The sequence below is a fragment of the Penicillium expansum genome (assembly GCF_000769745.1).
Source record: "Penicillium expansum strain MD-8 chromosome Unknown contig21, whole genome shotgun sequence".
Taxonomy (NCBI): domain Eukaryota; kingdom Fungi; phylum Ascomycota; class Eurotiomycetes; order Eurotiales; family Aspergillaceae; genus Penicillium; species Penicillium expansum.
In genome coordinates this window covers 965-16777 of record NW_015971438.1, presented here as the reverse complement: position 1 = coordinate 16777, position 15813 = coordinate 965, and the positions used below count along the sequence as shown (strand labels likewise).

General features: G+C 49.2%; 5 protein-coding genes across 5 annotated transcripts; 3 read left to right on the top strand and 2 right to left on the bottom strand.

Annotated features, from left to right (window-relative positions):
* Nucleotides 1-848: 848 nt before the first annotated feature.
* PEX2_007320 (Rho family guanine nucleotide exchange factor CDC24) lies at nucleotides 849-3773 on the bottom strand (the record flags this gene model as incomplete). Its single annotated transcript, XM_016738009.1, has 4 exons — nucleotides 849-2206; nucleotides 2265-2451; nucleotides 2512-2760; nucleotides 2820-3773. 4 exons carry the CDS (start codon nucleotides 3771-3773, stop codon nucleotides 849-851), a joined length of 2748 nt encoding a protein of 915 aa, XP_016594454.1.
* A 1948-nt stretch (nucleotides 3774-5721) lies between these two features.
* On the top strand, nucleotides 5722-8330 carry PEX2_007310 (F-box and WD domain protein; the record flags this gene model as incomplete). The annotated part of the gene is made up of 2 exons (XM_016738008.1): nucleotides 5722-5977; nucleotides 6094-8330. 2 exons carry the CDS (start codon nucleotides 5722-5724, stop codon nucleotides 8328-8330), a joined length of 2493 nt encoding a protein of 830 aa, XP_016594453.1.
* A 700-nt stretch (nucleotides 8331-9030) lies between these two features.
* On the top strand, nucleotides 9031-10041 carry PEX2_007300 (Glutathione S-transferase, N-terminal; the record flags this gene model as incomplete). Its single annotated transcript, XM_016738007.1, has 4 exons — nucleotides 9031-9085; nucleotides 9145-9236; nucleotides 9309-9722; nucleotides 9814-10041. 4 exons carry the CDS (start codon nucleotides 9031-9033, stop codon nucleotides 10039-10041), a joined length of 789 nt encoding a protein of 262 aa, XP_016594452.1.
* Nucleotides 10042-11887: 1846 nt separating this feature from the next.
* Nucleotides 11888-12731, top strand: PEX2_007290 (pectate lyase; the record flags this gene model as incomplete). The annotated part of the gene is made up of 3 exons (XM_016738006.1): nucleotides 11888-12068; nucleotides 12118-12254; nucleotides 12324-12731. 3 exons carry the CDS (start codon nucleotides 11888-11890, stop codon nucleotides 12729-12731), a joined length of 726 nt encoding a protein of 241 aa, XP_016594451.1.
* A 1052-nt stretch (nucleotides 12732-13783) lies between these two features.
* On the bottom strand, nucleotides 13784-15337 carry PEX2_007280 (uncharacterized protein; the record flags this gene model as incomplete). Its single annotated transcript, XM_016738005.1, has 1 exon — nucleotides 13784-15337. One exon carries the CDS (start codon nucleotides 15335-15337, stop codon nucleotides 13784-13786), a length of 1554 nt encoding a protein of 517 aa, XP_016594450.1.
* Nucleotides 15338-15813: the final 476 nt, after the last annotated feature.

Genomic DNA, 15813 nt, shown 5'->3' with positions numbered 1-15813 from the left:
CGAGCCGCTTTTGTTTTTATAAAATGACGCTTGCCAGCAAATACTGGGCGACGATTCGACGAAATCACCGACTTTTCCCTTTTTCCCTCGGACGTCAGGACCACCCTTTTCCAATCCATTAATAGCGCATTTGAGGTATTTCCTTTATAGTATTTTGATGGGACGATCTCTCCAACTGTAGCCGATATTGCCGGAAGCTATACTTAGGTATGTATGTATACATGTTTATATTTATAGTTATACTTATAGTTATAGAGCTAGAGCTCTAGCTGTGACAGATCGGGCCCTGCCAAGAATTATCGGCTATCCGGCATCCCGATCAGATAGGCAAGTGGATACGGATTATATGGGAAAAAGGTTGTATAATTCCATGCAGAAACCCCATAAAAAACAATAGACATATACATCATATAGAAGCTTCGTACGTTCGTGGACATTGAGATACTAGATCAGTAAAGAGATAACAATCCGCGAAATGGGAAACGCAAATTCAAAACAATGCAGGGATGTCTTGCATCAGACAATCCCTTCACCTCGTCACCAGGACATCATTCAAGCCGTAAACAAATCATAAGATGCTCCGGAGAACAGTCCACCTACAGGCCACGGTGTGGCTCGCTGAAAGTCACAAAGAAGGAGGGGAGATAGAAAGAAGTATCTCCCCCGAGAACGGCTGCTCAACAGGTTTCAAGCCAATCCAGTTGGAACAATAAGGGTCAGCATGGGAGAACGAGCGCCACAGGCGATGCAAAGCGTTGAAAAGACAGGGATCGACGCGATCCTCGCCGGGGGGAATCAAGGGAGGTATTAAGTCAGAGAACGAGCAGGAAAGGAAACATGGAAACGATCTAATCGACCACCTGGCAATAGAGTTGAATCTCTCCCACCAAGCCCTTGGCGAGCATATCACGATGTTGTTCCCGCCACTCCATGAAGGCAAGCTGGACCGCCTCGTCACTATCGATCGTAACGAAATCACCATCCTCATCGCGGTAACGCAGTCGAACGGTTTTGCTCCCGATGGATCGATCAGTGAACCGAGCGAGCTTGGCATCCACGCGGTCCGTCAATGAGCGGAACAAAATGTTGGTGGCAATTACAAGCGTGACATAGTTGTCTTCAAAATTCACCTTGGCCTTGAGTTGAGTAGGCATATAGTCTCCTTCCTCTAGCTCTTGGGTCAGGGGCGATGTGGCATGATCGGAGATTTGCCCGGAATTGCGGGTATCGTTATATTCCGGCTCGTTGAAATGTGTGGTGTGGAGTTGGGGTTGGGTACGAATAGGGAGCTGGTTGTTGGTGGGCGAACCATTCTGGCTGCGGTTAACGGGGGCTTTCATGTTGGCCATGTGCGCAGGAATCGGTGGCACCGGGACATTGTCGACTGTCTGCATAGTGTGCACTCCCATATAACGCCGTGATTCAGGATTGTTACTGTGATGGTGAATATCAGGGCTACTAGCCGATCGCATCCGCTGGGTCATGCCATTTGCGGAGTGAGCCTGGGGACCTGAGAGGGGAGGCAGTGACGGACGCTGAGCACCTCTTACACTAGGCTGAGGTGGGAAATATCCGCCAGATGTTGACCCTTCTCGCGATGTTACACGAGACAACGCTGGCGCTGTGTAGCGAAGGGTATCCTCATTCCAGACCGTTGATGGAGTGGTGGAATTTGTATTCTGACGACTGAAGGAGAATCCTGCGGATTGAGAACTCGATCTTGTGGAAGGAGTCTCCGCCGTGGGGGAAAAGTAGGAGCTCATGTTTCGATCACCAGGGGACATGCTTCCATTGGAGAAATGAGTGTGCACCGAAAGCGTTGGATCGGTTCCCGCATAGCGCGGTCGGGTGTTAGGGTGAGGAACAGAGGTGGTGCTGCCACCGGTGGCAGATCGAGTTCTCAGACTAGTACTAGACGCATTTCGGCTCATGGGGAATTCGGATTGATAGGCATCTTTGTTGTTGGCGTCATCGGTATCATACTCCTGTTGATAGGGGTTTGGCATGTGCGCCATGCCCTCCATGTATGTGAACTCGCTGTCGGATGTACCAGTATTGCGCAAAGTGCGTCGCTCCGCTTGAATCGCCCGTTGGGTATCAATGTCCTTGTACCAATTCCGCATGGTGTCTTCATTTACATATCGGATGATGAAATTGTCCACGACACCGGGGTCTCCTTTCCAGAAAATCTGAATACGGTACAGTCCTGTTGGAGTCGATTAGAGGCATATCTCTTAATCCGACAGGCCAAGAGTAATGCTTACCAGGCTTTTGAAGACAAACAATATCTGTGACGTTGGCCATGTAGATTCGACCCTTCAACTGAAGACGAGCCTTTCCTTTCGCATTCAAAGACGGCTTATCTTTTTGCATCATAAGCTTAGACTTTTGCTTGTTGGGATTGATATCTTTGCAACAGAGCAGTATGCGCTCGAAGAGATAGATATGGTACTGAGGGCCATGTCAGTAATGTGCCTTTTTGGGGAACCAAAAAAGCGCGATATCACATACCTCTCTCTCACTATCCTTTCCACTATCTCCCTTGACAACCTGGAAAGTGCCAAATCGAAGGAGATCTCCGAATGACTCCATCTTCAATGCTTTCCAGTCATCCACGCGCTCAGATAGATCAACTACTGCCGCAGCCAAATGCTCTTTGTGGATTGCCTCGTTAGCAAAGTCCAACACATTCTGGATGCAGTTGACTGCGCGTGATATATCGGCCTGGAGTTGCTCGTCTTCTAATTGTTTGCGTAGCTCCTGAGAAGGTACAACCATATTAGCTCGTTGATCTTGAACCCAGCATTCAGCAAACTCACCAAGAGCATCAGCGGGTATCGAGTCAAACGCTGGAAAGGTTTCACAAAGAATCCATTAAGTGTTTTCGGCTGAGCGACCATTTGTTGCAGATCTATATGGCGTGGTGCATTTGTTATTTTGTCCCATTCCTTCATACAGGCTTCGTCGCAACGCATCTGGTTGGCAATGAAAGGCTCATACTGTCGGAAAGCATCTTCATGCAGGAAGAAAAGGTGACCCCAGTTCTGCATTTCTTCTGGCAAGGCGTAGTGCTGCTCCATGCGAATCAGGAATCGTTGGGCAAAGTCGAGTAGGTTGTTTAAGTTGAGGAAAATCTGATGGCTCGCATCGCCTGTCAAAGCACCCGTCTCTTCCAGTTCCTTCTTGAGCGCTTGGAGATTCTGCAGGTGATGAACATAGTCACGCTCTGTCTCCAGAAGTTCCTTGAGAATATGCTCTCGCTTGGTAAGCTTCACGTTGGTCTTCGCGGAGGGAGCCTCTAGAAATTCAGATTGCTTTAATTGACCTTGTACCTCGAGGATGTCCAGTACACTGTTAACCATTTTGATCACTTTGATGAATCCGGTGGTACTCTCGCCGTAAAGGTCAGTGATCAAAAAGCAATCCTGTTGAGGGAATTCCAGCTCTTGTAAGCAGGCCTGTAGGAACTTGAAGGTCGCCGCTTTGGGTCGCTTCGCCTCGGTCACCTTGCCAGGATCAATTTCTAGTGGTTCCTTGGGGTCAGATGCATTATAGATGCTCAACAGTGGATAGCCATTTCTGAGACAATTCCACAAGGAAGCCACCGGATCTGTATTTCCTCTTATGCGATCATCATCGTCCATCTCTTGCAGGTATGACTCGAAGTTGGGAACTTCGGATAGCCGCCTCCTCAAATTGACACAGCTCTGGTAGATCGATTCTCCACCACGGCGGTTGATAATGTTATCCTCGGCGACCGGAGCGCCACTCATGGCTGAAGAGTCGATCATATCGAATTTCCTCGAAGGCCAGATATAGATGAGTTAGACCAGCCAGGCTCAACTTAAATCTGCACAGCAGACCCAAGAGGGATAAGTTCGGAGAGATCGACGAGCGTCGGAAGTAGACAGATGACGATCATGGGTTCCCCGGGTGGGTGTGAGCTGCGCGGCGCAGGGAGGTGTCAGACAAGAGTTCCGCTCGAAATTCCGGAGACCAACAGCGATACGATCGGTTCTCGGTCGCAGGGGTGATTGTTCCAAATGCGTATCCCGGGAAGCGCTCTCGAGATCAGAGGTAACAGGTGATAAATATAGATATATTTGTTTGAAGCAATAGCGCAGATATCAAGTATGATGCACCGTCACTTCCTGGAGGAAAAGGAGGGGCTCGAGGAATATATTCCGACCTGTAGCCAGCCCCAATCGATGGGGTGTGTGATTCAAGTGTTTAGATGACCGCTGCAGCCGGGCAGGCGAGTCAAATCAGGTTAAAGAGAGTTCGGAGGAACACCTTTGCGAAAGGGCCAGTCACTAGGAATCAGCGGAGGACAATTGACCTCCCGAGAAAAAAGGGGGCGCACGGAATGGTGAAATAAGAGAAGCCAAAACAATACGGGCTCAGCAAGTTAAATGAGGCCAATAAGCAAAATGACAAGAGCAAACACAACAGACGAGAGTTCTGCTGATAGAACAGAGGAATAGGATCCTTGGAGAGAGAGAGTGAGCCGAAGGAGTCTGTTAAGTTGCCTCAAAGGGTTTAGCGTGTGTTTTATGGGGCGGTGTGATGTGGAGAGGGGCAGTTGGCTTTTGCTTGTGTCAGCAGCCCTCCAGTGGACCTTTCAAGGTATGGGCCGGCTGGGTGTAAAGGCCCCAGGGGTAGGGCTTGGGGGCTGGAGGGTTGGAGAGCTCGAGCAGAGACCTCCATAATGGATGCTGGAGTTTCCCAGCGCACAATATACATATGGATGGTCGTACCTTTTGGGGCTCGTATACAAAGGTACTCCGTACATCTATAGTGAACTAGATGGGAACAAACTTTACTTACTGTGAATATAGTTCTGCTCTAGAACATTATTATCTCCTATGTTTAGCGCCTAAACATGGTCTGTGCAATTGTAAGACGGATTTTAGCGGCTCTCTTCAACCTAATAGCACACTATATTAACACCTATTTTAGAAAATTCTATCGGTACTACATTCTTTTCCCGGGATAACCTAGACATGGGGTGTGCCCTCTAACCGTACTAGTAGTAGCTATGGGCCCAGGCTATGCAGAGTTAGAGCGGATCTAATGGAACAGGCTATATACTTCAAGTTGCTCCCTCACATACAACATACATCTACAGCAATCAAATGCTGTGCGAAACATCGACGAATCGGCGCATAGCTTCCCGCTTTTGCTTTGATACATTAATATTCTCATCGCCAATAACCTGCTTCTCTCATGAAGTAGCCATATGTTTTGACATACCTTTATAGACCCAAACCACGTGACTGACTTCTCCATCCCACACGCGCCTAATCGAACATGTTTATTCCTTCGAGTGATGAGAGGCTCTTAAGGATGACTCTGTATTTAAATTTAAATTCTACTTTTTCTCCCCACTCGAATCTAAATTGAAGTTTTCTTTTTCCTTTTTTTTTTTTTTTTTTTTTGACTTGGCGACCGAAGTTCGCGATATTAATTGCGCTCTATCAATCTGGTGGGCCGCCTTGCCTCGTCCTAACGTGACGTGACATGCACCAAGGCCAACCTATCTACTCAACCTCCTTCCCTTTCCCAACCCTCCTCTTACAAAGAACCTTACCTTTATTTATTAATTTTCTGTAACTTTTTTGCGAAAAATTCCTTTCGGGATCTCGCAGCCATCGCGCAACGCCATTGATCTCGGCGTTCGACTCATCAGCTCGGCGCAGACCCCTCGGAAAACCCGCATCAATGGAGGGTGAGCCCTTGCCCGATGCTCCTGATGCTCCTGATGCCCCCGATGCTCCCGATGCTCGAATCTCCCCTGCACTGCAATTGCAGACAGCTACCGTCCCCGAGTTCTCCGCACCTTCTCTGTCACCCTCGTTTAGACTAGATGAAGGCTACTCGGACGATACTAGAAGTCAGGCCGACAAAGATCTGGGATCGGACAATGTCATGGCGCTTCCAAATTGGGTGCTCGCCCAGTCCGAGGCCGGCAGAGCTGGTAAGATTTCCCTTTCCCTTTCCCCCTGTGATAATTACCACGAGCGTGAAGCATTAGCCTCTTTCGCCTGTCACCTTGCGATTTTCCTTGCTAACACAGCGTCTTCCCACTGCTAGAGCTCGCATACAGCCTTCTTCGGTCTCTACAAACCTCAAGCATCGCCGCAGTAGTTGATCGACTCAACCCCATCCTCCATATTGACCCATGTGTTAGGCTTCCCCCGGAAGTCACATGGGAGATCTTTACCTACCTCGATATTCGGACGCTTCTGAGTGCTTCGCTTGCATCCCGCTCATGGCGTGAACGTATTCTTGACTCGGGTCTGTGGAAATTCCACTACATCCATGAAGGCTGGGACATGGACACGAGCGCGATTCGAGCGTTTGAGCGAGAACATTCCGAGGCCATGTCGCCCCAGACCCGGAAGTCCCGCCTACGCCACTCAGAACTAGATCTTGGGGAGCCTAAGCATAAAAAGCGCGTGCCCTCAACCTGGCTCGATGCACGAAGCGATGAAAACCAAAGCGATGAAAACCAAAGGCCGACCGTGTTTGGCCCTGCGCCACCGGTGGCCGATAGTGAAGGTGATCACCACATGACTGATGATGACGATCAAACCGCACCGTCGTTCGCTGATGACCCGGAGTTTATTCTGCCAACTGATATTCCCCAATCTCCTTCGCCCCTGTACCCACCTCTACGATCGAATATTCTCATGCGGGATACCGACGGAAGCGCTAAGATCAACTATTTTCATATCTACAAGCAACGCAGGCGGCTTGAAGCAAATTGGCATCAAGGGCGATACACCAATTTCCAACTTCCTGACCCGTCTTACCCAGACGAGGCCCATCGGGAATGCGTATATGCGATCCAGTTCGAAGGCCGATGGCTAGTCAGTGGGAGCCGAGACAAGTCTGTGCGAGTCTGGAACCTGGATACCAAACGACTGTGGCATCCTCCGCTGGTGGGACATTTCAAGTCCGTACTTTGCCTGCAATTTGATCCTCGGCCCGAGGAAGATATCATCATCTCCGGCAGCAGCGACAAATCCGTCATTGTATGGAAATTCTCCACTGGAGAAAAGATCCGTCAAATTGAAAAAGCGCATCTTGACTCGGTGCTCAATCTCAAATTCGACCATCGTTACCTCGTAACATGTTCCAAAGACCGAACTGTGAAGGTATGGAACCGTCGAGATCTTCTACCGAATAGCAAGGATTATCCACGTATCTGTCATGGATCAGCCGCCACATATCCTACATGGATAATAGATCTGAACGCGGTTGCACCGAATGTTCTTGAAGCTGGCATTGCACATGACCAATACAAAGCCCTAGAGCCTTACACGTTGCTTATGACCGTGGAAGGACATGGAGCCGCCGTGAATGCGATGCAAATCCATGGTGATGATATTGTGACGGCATCTGGAGATCGAGTGATCAAGGTCTGGAACATCCGCACTGGTGCCTGCTCGAAGACCTTGATGGGCCACGAGAAAGGCATCGCATGTGTTGAGTTCGACAGCCGAAGAATCATCAGTGGCAGCAATGATAACTCTGTTCGCATCTATGACCATGCCACCGGAGCTGAGGTGGCGTGTCTGCGAGCGCATAGTAATCTTGTTCGCACCCTCCAAGCAGGGTTTGGCGATGCTCCGGGAGCCGATGAAACCTTGCGCGGGGAAGCGCTAGCGTGTGAGACTGCATTCTTCGCCGCCCAAGAGGCCGGATTGGACGTCGACATGGGTCATAGGGACCAACGCCGCCATGGCTATCAACCGAATACCGCGGGATCACGGGACCCTCGCGATATCCCTGCTCTGGGAGCAAAAATCCCACCCGGTGGGGGAGGTAGTAGCTGGGCCCGTATCGTGTCTGGTTCCTACGACGAGTCGATATTAATCTGGCACAAAGACCGTGATAACAGGTGGACAACGGATCATCAACTACGACACAGTGATGCTATCACCAATTCCGCTCGTGCAAACCTCAGTCAAGTAGCACGAACCACTGTTGCGGCCCAGGCTCAACAATTGCAAGCAGCACAGGCTCTGGCATCACTTGGGCAGAATGCCAATGTCAACCCCCACGCTGGTCGTGCGAACCCACCATTTATGCCTCCTCTGGTTATTAACGCCGTGCCACTCAACCCACCTGCTGCTCACCATCATCACCACCATGGTCACCAACGCAGACCTCAAGGATCCTCCACAGCCGCCAGGGTGTTCAAACTGCAGTTTGACGCACGGAAGCTCATTTGTGCCAGCGTGGACCCCCGTATTGTGGGATGGGATTTTGCCTGCGATGATGAAGATATCATTGAGGCAAGTCCATTTTTCAAGGGGCTTTAATCTTTCTCTCGACTTTACACCTTTTAATACCAGCATTTGTTCTTGTTTTGCTTCAGTGCATCTCCTGCATCGTCCTTACTGGGCGCGAATTGTGGACCCTCTGATGAAAAGACGGCTCAATTCACTTGACGATTTCCTATTATTAGCATTCATGCGATCACCTTATGTTTTCTTTGCCTGGTGCATTGCTCCTTGCTCTCCTGCTTTATGTCTATCTCTCTCTCTCTCCGTGTCCCTTTGTCCTCTCTTTGCCCATCTTCTCAATGTCGTGTCATATACATACGATGGGCTCTTGCTTTCTTCTATTTAATGATGTATTTCTTATTTTGACTTCTGTGTTAGGAGTCATTCCTGGCTATCCCGGTCCCATATCTTCTTTCGGAGTTCTTTTTTTTATCTTTTTTTCCGATCTCATTATTATCTTTCATGCATGGCGCCGGTGTGGCATTTGATCCATAGCATTATGATTAGCTGATTAGCATCAATCAGAAAGGTTCGATTCCGAAGACAATCTCACTTCATATTTTAAACCACCTCGGCAAAATTGTCTCGATCTCTCAATTGGAATGTGGGACCCGGGGAAAAAAAGAATTACATGACTCATCAAGAACTATATCCATGGATCCCGCAATAACTACTTGCAAGTTCCCCCGGACAGTCTATCAACTTCATTAACCTCACTTTATTCTTACATATCATCATGGCCACCCAACCCCCAGACTACCACCTCATCGGGCTATACACCCGCTACTCTAGTAAGCAGCATGCAACGAACCATCCATCCATGGATATACTAGCGGACTTAACTAACAAGCCCCTCCCCAACTAGGCTGGACCGCACGCGTCGAAGCAGTACTGGAATACTTCCAGATTCCCCACACGCGTCAATTTATACAGCTCTCCGAGGTATGTACCTACCCACATCCATCCTCAACACAAACCCAGACAAGTATACAGTCACTTACACAAGCTACACAGACAAAAGCCTATTCCCCAACAGGCCTCGTCCCAATCCTACAATGCCACTCTCTCCCCTCAGCAACAATAACAGACTCCCTCGCCATCTGCGAATTCCTCGCTGAATCAAACCCAACCCTTCCCCTCTGGCCTAAGGACCGTCTCTTGCGCGCCCTAGCCCGCAGCGCCGCTGCCCAGATGCATTCCGGCTTCCCAGTCCTGCGCAATAACTTCCACACAAATTTCCTCGCCAGATACACGGGCAACGTGCCGATCCCGGATGGCGCGGCTGCGGAGATAGCGCGCATGTTCCGGATCTGGGATTCGGCGCGGAAGGCGACGACTGAGCGGCTTGCGGTGCTGGGAGAGAGTGATGAAGGGTTTTTGTTTGGTGGGTTTAGTATTGCGGATGCCTTCTTTTGGCCAATTCTTTGGGTGAGTTCCTTTTCTACCTTTCCTTCCTTTCTTTCGCAAAAAAGAAAAGGAAAAGAAGACAATGGGAGCATTGGCTAACTTTACTTTCTAGCGATTCCGCACTTATGGCCTCCCGCTAGAGGGTGCTGGGCCTGATGCCCTGGCATGGATGGCGAAGATGTGGAGTGATCCGGTATTCAAGGCGTTGGGGGATAGGTACTATGCGCAGGCTGAGGATCCACAGACTTGTATTGCGCATTATGATGATATCTTCCAGGACAGGGATGATGTGCAGTATGGGCTGTTTCCGAGGGATTGGACTTTCTCGGGTTCTGGGTGAAGATTGTATATGTAGTGAAGGAGGTCTAACCTATACTAAATGCAGACATCAATGTACTTGAGAGAAGAACTGTAGGTTTGAAGGGCTTAAAAGGTTTCCCGTGATAGCTATAAGAAAAATCACGGTTTCCAGCGCAAAGAAGAACCAAACTCATGTCCGAGATGTGTACATCCAGTGAGGGTATTTCCTCCATGTTTGCCTATCGGGGCTTCAATGTTGAACATATTTCAATTCCGGGGTCAGCTGAGCTTCTAAGGTTGCTCTGAGACATGACAGGCCACCAACATTCTATCCGATAGCACTTCCGGGTCCCGAGGTCAGATACCGCTCTCTCTGATCACTTACAACATAGATAGTCTTCAGGGGCACCCGTGGGCCTGGGCATCTACTGACCTCGGAGAATTTAGCCCATGTTGAGTCCATATTCAAAAGGGAAATCGGCCCCACAGGGCGGTTTATTCTGTTGTTGAATATCGTAGACCATATAGCGAAATCCAACCTTTGGAAGCTCTTGAAAAAGAAAGAGAGAAAAAGCTGGCCATATGGAAGTGTAACTCCAACAGAGGCAGAGTTAGGTCCCCCTAACTCTCCTTCTATTGAAATACCTCTTCATCGAGACAACTTTCAATGGTTCGAAACATCAGGAGAAGGTTTATGCCAAGAGTTCCGGGGTTTCAACGAGAAAATCCCGATCTTGGCATTCAGATGCGCCAAGACCAATGGGCGGTTATTTTCCCATCAACCAATCTCAGGGTCCTTCTGGATGGAGAGCTTTATGTTGCAGATCATTACGGAGAAGATAGTATTAAGAAGAGAATTCTAAGGTGATTTGCCATAAATCTTCCACAAATAGTGAAGATACATAACTAGATGTGCTCGTGACCGCATGGAATCGCTTCCCTCGGGTTCCGGTTCTTGAAGAATCTTCTTCAAAATCAGTTAGGTCTTGAACGTACACCGCCACCTTTCTTGTTCGAGCCAATCTTACGGAGTTCAAGACTGGCCTCTTAGCTCAATATTCTGGCGGTGTACGACATGTGATGTGCAAGGTACCCTGCGTTGATCCTTTCACTACTCTCTGTATGGAGTATACTCCGGGCTAGTGCCACTCCTGGTCATTTTCCGGTCGCCCCGGAAGGTCCAAAAGTCTTTCTTCCAATCGGCCTTCAGAGCGCTAGCACGCGGTAGCGTGCATAGAAGGAACTTTAATAGTAGGAGCGGAGCCCTTGGCAAGGGAATAAATCTAGCTCTAGCTATGTAGATAAGACTCATATCAATCTCCATGACTTCTCCCTCTCCCAGTAACCCTAATAGTAGTCCATCCCAGTCCCTGGATTAAGCTGTGATATCCAAAGATTGCCAAAATGGCGAAGTCTAGCCTGTTTGGTTGGTGGATCTTGTAATCGCGTAGATAGTCCGCGGGTTTCAAGGTGACAGACACAGCCACAATGCCAATACTTCAAAAATCTTGGCTTTCGGCATTTTCACTATAACTGTGCCTTAGTATTGGTTACATAGTATAATTAAGCGCCAAGAGCCAAGGCGGAAAAGCTGACGTTAGAAAATGTCTTATGTTCCTGAGAAAAGGTTGAGATAGAATATGCATCCCGGCTGAATTGGGACATAAGCCCTACATGACTAGTCGGGGTCGTGGAGTAATCCACCGAACTCATCCAGTCAGATGTGGTCGAATTTCTTCACGGATAATGAGGAGTCCTGTAGCTGTATATCTAACTGAGACAGTACTCTATAAGTCTTGTCTTGCTGTGATCTCCAAAGGTATAAAAGGTCTCTTGCTGGCCCTCGATTTGATCAATCATCACCCATCAAGCATCAACTCAACAAAATGCACGCCAGCACCATCATCTTCGGTCTCATTGGCCTCGCCAGTGCCCAGACACTCAAAATTCCCACCCGTGTTGGCAACATTGTCTCTCTCCCTTCTCCCAGTGTGATCAAGGGCAATGTTGATCTCGGCAACCGGGAGTACGACCGTGGTCGTCCCTGCAACAGCGACAAGGATACCGGTATGTCCACATAGAAATGAGTCTAAATGAAAGGTTCTAATTTAAATAGGCTCCTCCAGTGCCGTGTTCGTCCTGGAGAACGGAGCTTCCCTGAGCAACGTGATCATTGGAAAGAACCAGCTCGAGGGCATCCACTGCAAGGGATCCTGCACTCTGACCAACGTCTGGTTCCGTGACGTCTGCGAGGTGAGTGGTCCCAATTTCTATCTGGTCATGCTTATCTGGTCCACCAATGCTAATGTGCCTTCCCTATAGGACGCCATTTCCATCCTCGGAACCGGAAATGCTCTCATCAAGGGCGGTGGTGCCCAGGAGGCCAAGGACAAGGTTGTGCAGCACAACGGCGTCGGAACCGTCACCATTGATGGATTCACCGTTGTGAACGCCGGCAAGCTGTACCGTTCATGCGGTAACTGCAGCAACAACAAGAGCAAGAGCCCCCGCAAGGTCGTGGTCAAGAACGTCAAGGCCAACAACGTGGGTACCTTGGTTGGAATCAACTCCAACTACGGCGATCAGTCGTCAATCAGCGGCGTCTGTGGATCTGGCGTCAAGCACCTGTGCGAGGAGTTCGAGGGAGTGGATAAGTCCGCAGGCAAGGAGAGCCCCAAGCTGAAGACGACTGCTTCCTGCAAGGGACAGACCTCTGTTTCTTCTTGCTAATTTCGAATCAATCTTTTGATGGAAGAAGAGTAGAGATAGGCATGGAGAAGGAGGAAGGATGAAGGGGAGAGAAGTGGGAAATCAGATAGGGAAGACGTCAGAGCATCACAGCATCCCCCTCACAGGGTTGTTGAATCTCTCTCAGACTAGCTATCAATGTACTATACAATGTGGAAACCCCCGAAAGACTTCCTAATCTCGTAAACAGTAAACCCGCCTGTCACGCTTCTATCGGATTTTCCAATTTAAGCGTCCTTGTCGTGTAGGAAGGAGAGTATAGCATTTGACTTGTCCTCAAATTCGGCCATAAAGTCCAAATATTCCGCAAAGAACACTTCATCCACCCCATTAACGGCGGATCATTCTCCTGCCATACATCAACGAGCTTTACATAGTGGTGCCAATCTTGCGCCGACCGAGGGCAGTCCTGTAGAAGTGGTGTGCCTAACAGCGTCTGGAAAGACTCCTCGTGGACAACTGGTGCATGTGTTTTAAATGCTGCACCGATTTATGGGCTACCTCGGATGCGTACGTGATATCGGTGAATTTTCCAAATTATAGTAATTGCTTCCTAATCTTAGCTGCAACTGGGTACCAGATTTATGGGGAGTACCTAAGTACATTTACATACAATGTATGTTAGGTAGATATATATATTGCCGTGGATTTGCATGGGTTACAGCGAAACAGAAAAGGAACGTTGAACGAATGATTTAAATTGTCTCGCGTGACAAAAATGCGACTGTTATTACCAGCTCATATCAGATTTATAGAAGGGATTGACTTTACAAGTATTGCACAAGACCAGTCTCTTATAACTCGGGTCCGGTATCGAGAGCCCATCTAGCTGCGAGCACTAAAACAGAAACGGAAAAGACGTGCGAGAGGAAATCCGGCACGTAAATGTGTAGGTACAAGAGCAAGACAGGTTCGAGTTAATGATAAAACTACTTAATAAGCGCGGTTGTGCATTGATCACTTAGAAAAGAAGGAAAAGAGCATCACAGTAGCAACGCAACAGGTCGTTGAAGCGCATGTACTTTAACCAAAGATTATACAACGGCAGGGTCCACAAGAGTCGGAAACATAACACCATACAGAGATGAGATCCATGTCTGGAGTCCATGAAGACGAGGATTCCCCTCATTGTTTTCATTCTGAGATCCGGCAGGTGATACCTGGCTCTGGGCGGTTACATATGTTTCCCGCGAGCTGGTTGCCCCGAGAGAATCATCTGATTCTTCATGACTGCCCGAGCAGCAGCAGAAGAGACATCTTTGGGTTTTCACCCACGCTAAAACGTCCGGACAGACGGGCGTGCTTGCGTGAGGGCCTTCATCTGCACCACTGCCGTAGCCAGCCATCGTAAGAACCGAATGCAACCGCGATGGATTAGGAGGGGTATGGTCTCCAGCTGCCCTAGTCCCTTGAGCAGAAGATTCCGCTGGTTCTGCAGGACCGTCCGATCCAGTCAGATTACGCGACAGGCTAAGAAGTGCAGTGGATCTAGGCCGCGGTGGGCGGTTTACCACAGCAGGGGCCGGGCTCGACGGAAAGGGAAAATGTCGTCTGGACGGGGACCTGGCCAGAGGCTGGGCATGTCTGCTCGGGCTTCGCCCAAGACCACCCTTTGTCTGTGCAGCTTCAATATAAGGATCGTAGCTTGTATCCGTGGCTTCGTGGCGGGCAATGAGAAGACGTTGGTGGAAAGGGTGGTCCTGCAGCGGTCGACCGATGCTCATTCCATGTCCACTTTGTCGATGGGGAAACCGGCCTTGTACCAGCGTGCCATCCTCCGCTCTTCCTATGCCATTAACGGAAATCCCACCGGCATGAGACGCAGGCGGCAAGCCAAATATTCTCCTTATGGTGTCGCCATACGAACTGCCACGCTGGTCACCAACAGGACCACCGCCTTGCAAGTTTGCGTGTGATCGTGCAGGGTTGTCTGGAAGCATGAACCGTGAAGATATGGACACAGCCTCTGACGTGCCGAAGGAGGGAAGGCCCGGAGGTGTAGGTGTTCTTTCTGGCGGTGGATATCGAGGTTGGATGGTTGTTACTGCAGGTCCCAGGTTCCTAGGCCATCTGGGCCTGTAGATATTACTATCACCGAGGGAAACGGCCTTGCGATGCAAAGTCCGACGAGGGTCTGGTACTGATCTTGTTCCACTCAAAGGAGGCCTCGACCGGTGTGTGGCTTGCCAGTACTGGTCAGATAACAACTTGGTGTGATTCCCAAGTTTCCCTGCCATTCTCTGCCGTCTTCCTTGCTTAACCAGTACACTGGTAGGGGTCTGATCATCCTGTGAATCCGTAGGAACGAATCTGGCCATGTTTACCGCTAAGCCTTGCTCGTCGTGAACGGGGTTCTCATGGAGAAGAGACGCATAGAAACGAGGGCTAGAATCATTTGGTGTTGCGACTCTGATCGCATTGTATATAGATCGTTCATCGCTTAAAATGGACTCAGATGAGTTTGGGTTATCGTATGGTGAAACGGAGTCGGAATCTTGAGGGTGTTTTCCACGTCGGATGCTCTGCGATGCTGAAAAAAACCGCGAATGAGGGTTACTGGACTGATCGATTCTTCCTCGGGCAAGCATCTTGAAGGCCAAAGAGCGAAGCCTGGTCAAGGTTAAAATATACTGTGAGAGAGTGACAGGTGGGAATGACAAAGACGAGTATGTGATTTCCTTCGAAAACCCTCCTCCCTCATCGTGCCTGCCGAGATCAAGTCCAAAAAAAATATTATACAAAACAGTCTATATGTACACTCTTGAATGAATATGCGCTCTAAACCCGAAAACGTTGAATGTCATGATCATAATGGAGTGCCACCTGGGCTAGGCATTGGCTTGCCAGTCACCTGGGCGTGCTCCTTTCTTAGGGCTCGCAGCAACCCTTCAATCCTGCGACGCTCTTCTTGTTCGGCCTGGGAGGTGTCAGCTAGTTTGAGAGAGAGAAAGGTACGATACAAACTCACCCTCAGTATCTTCATGTTCTCGTTGCGCGTGTCACGCATCATCTTCTTGAACTCATTCTTAAGCACCATGGTAGATGTCGTCTCGGAAGTGCCATC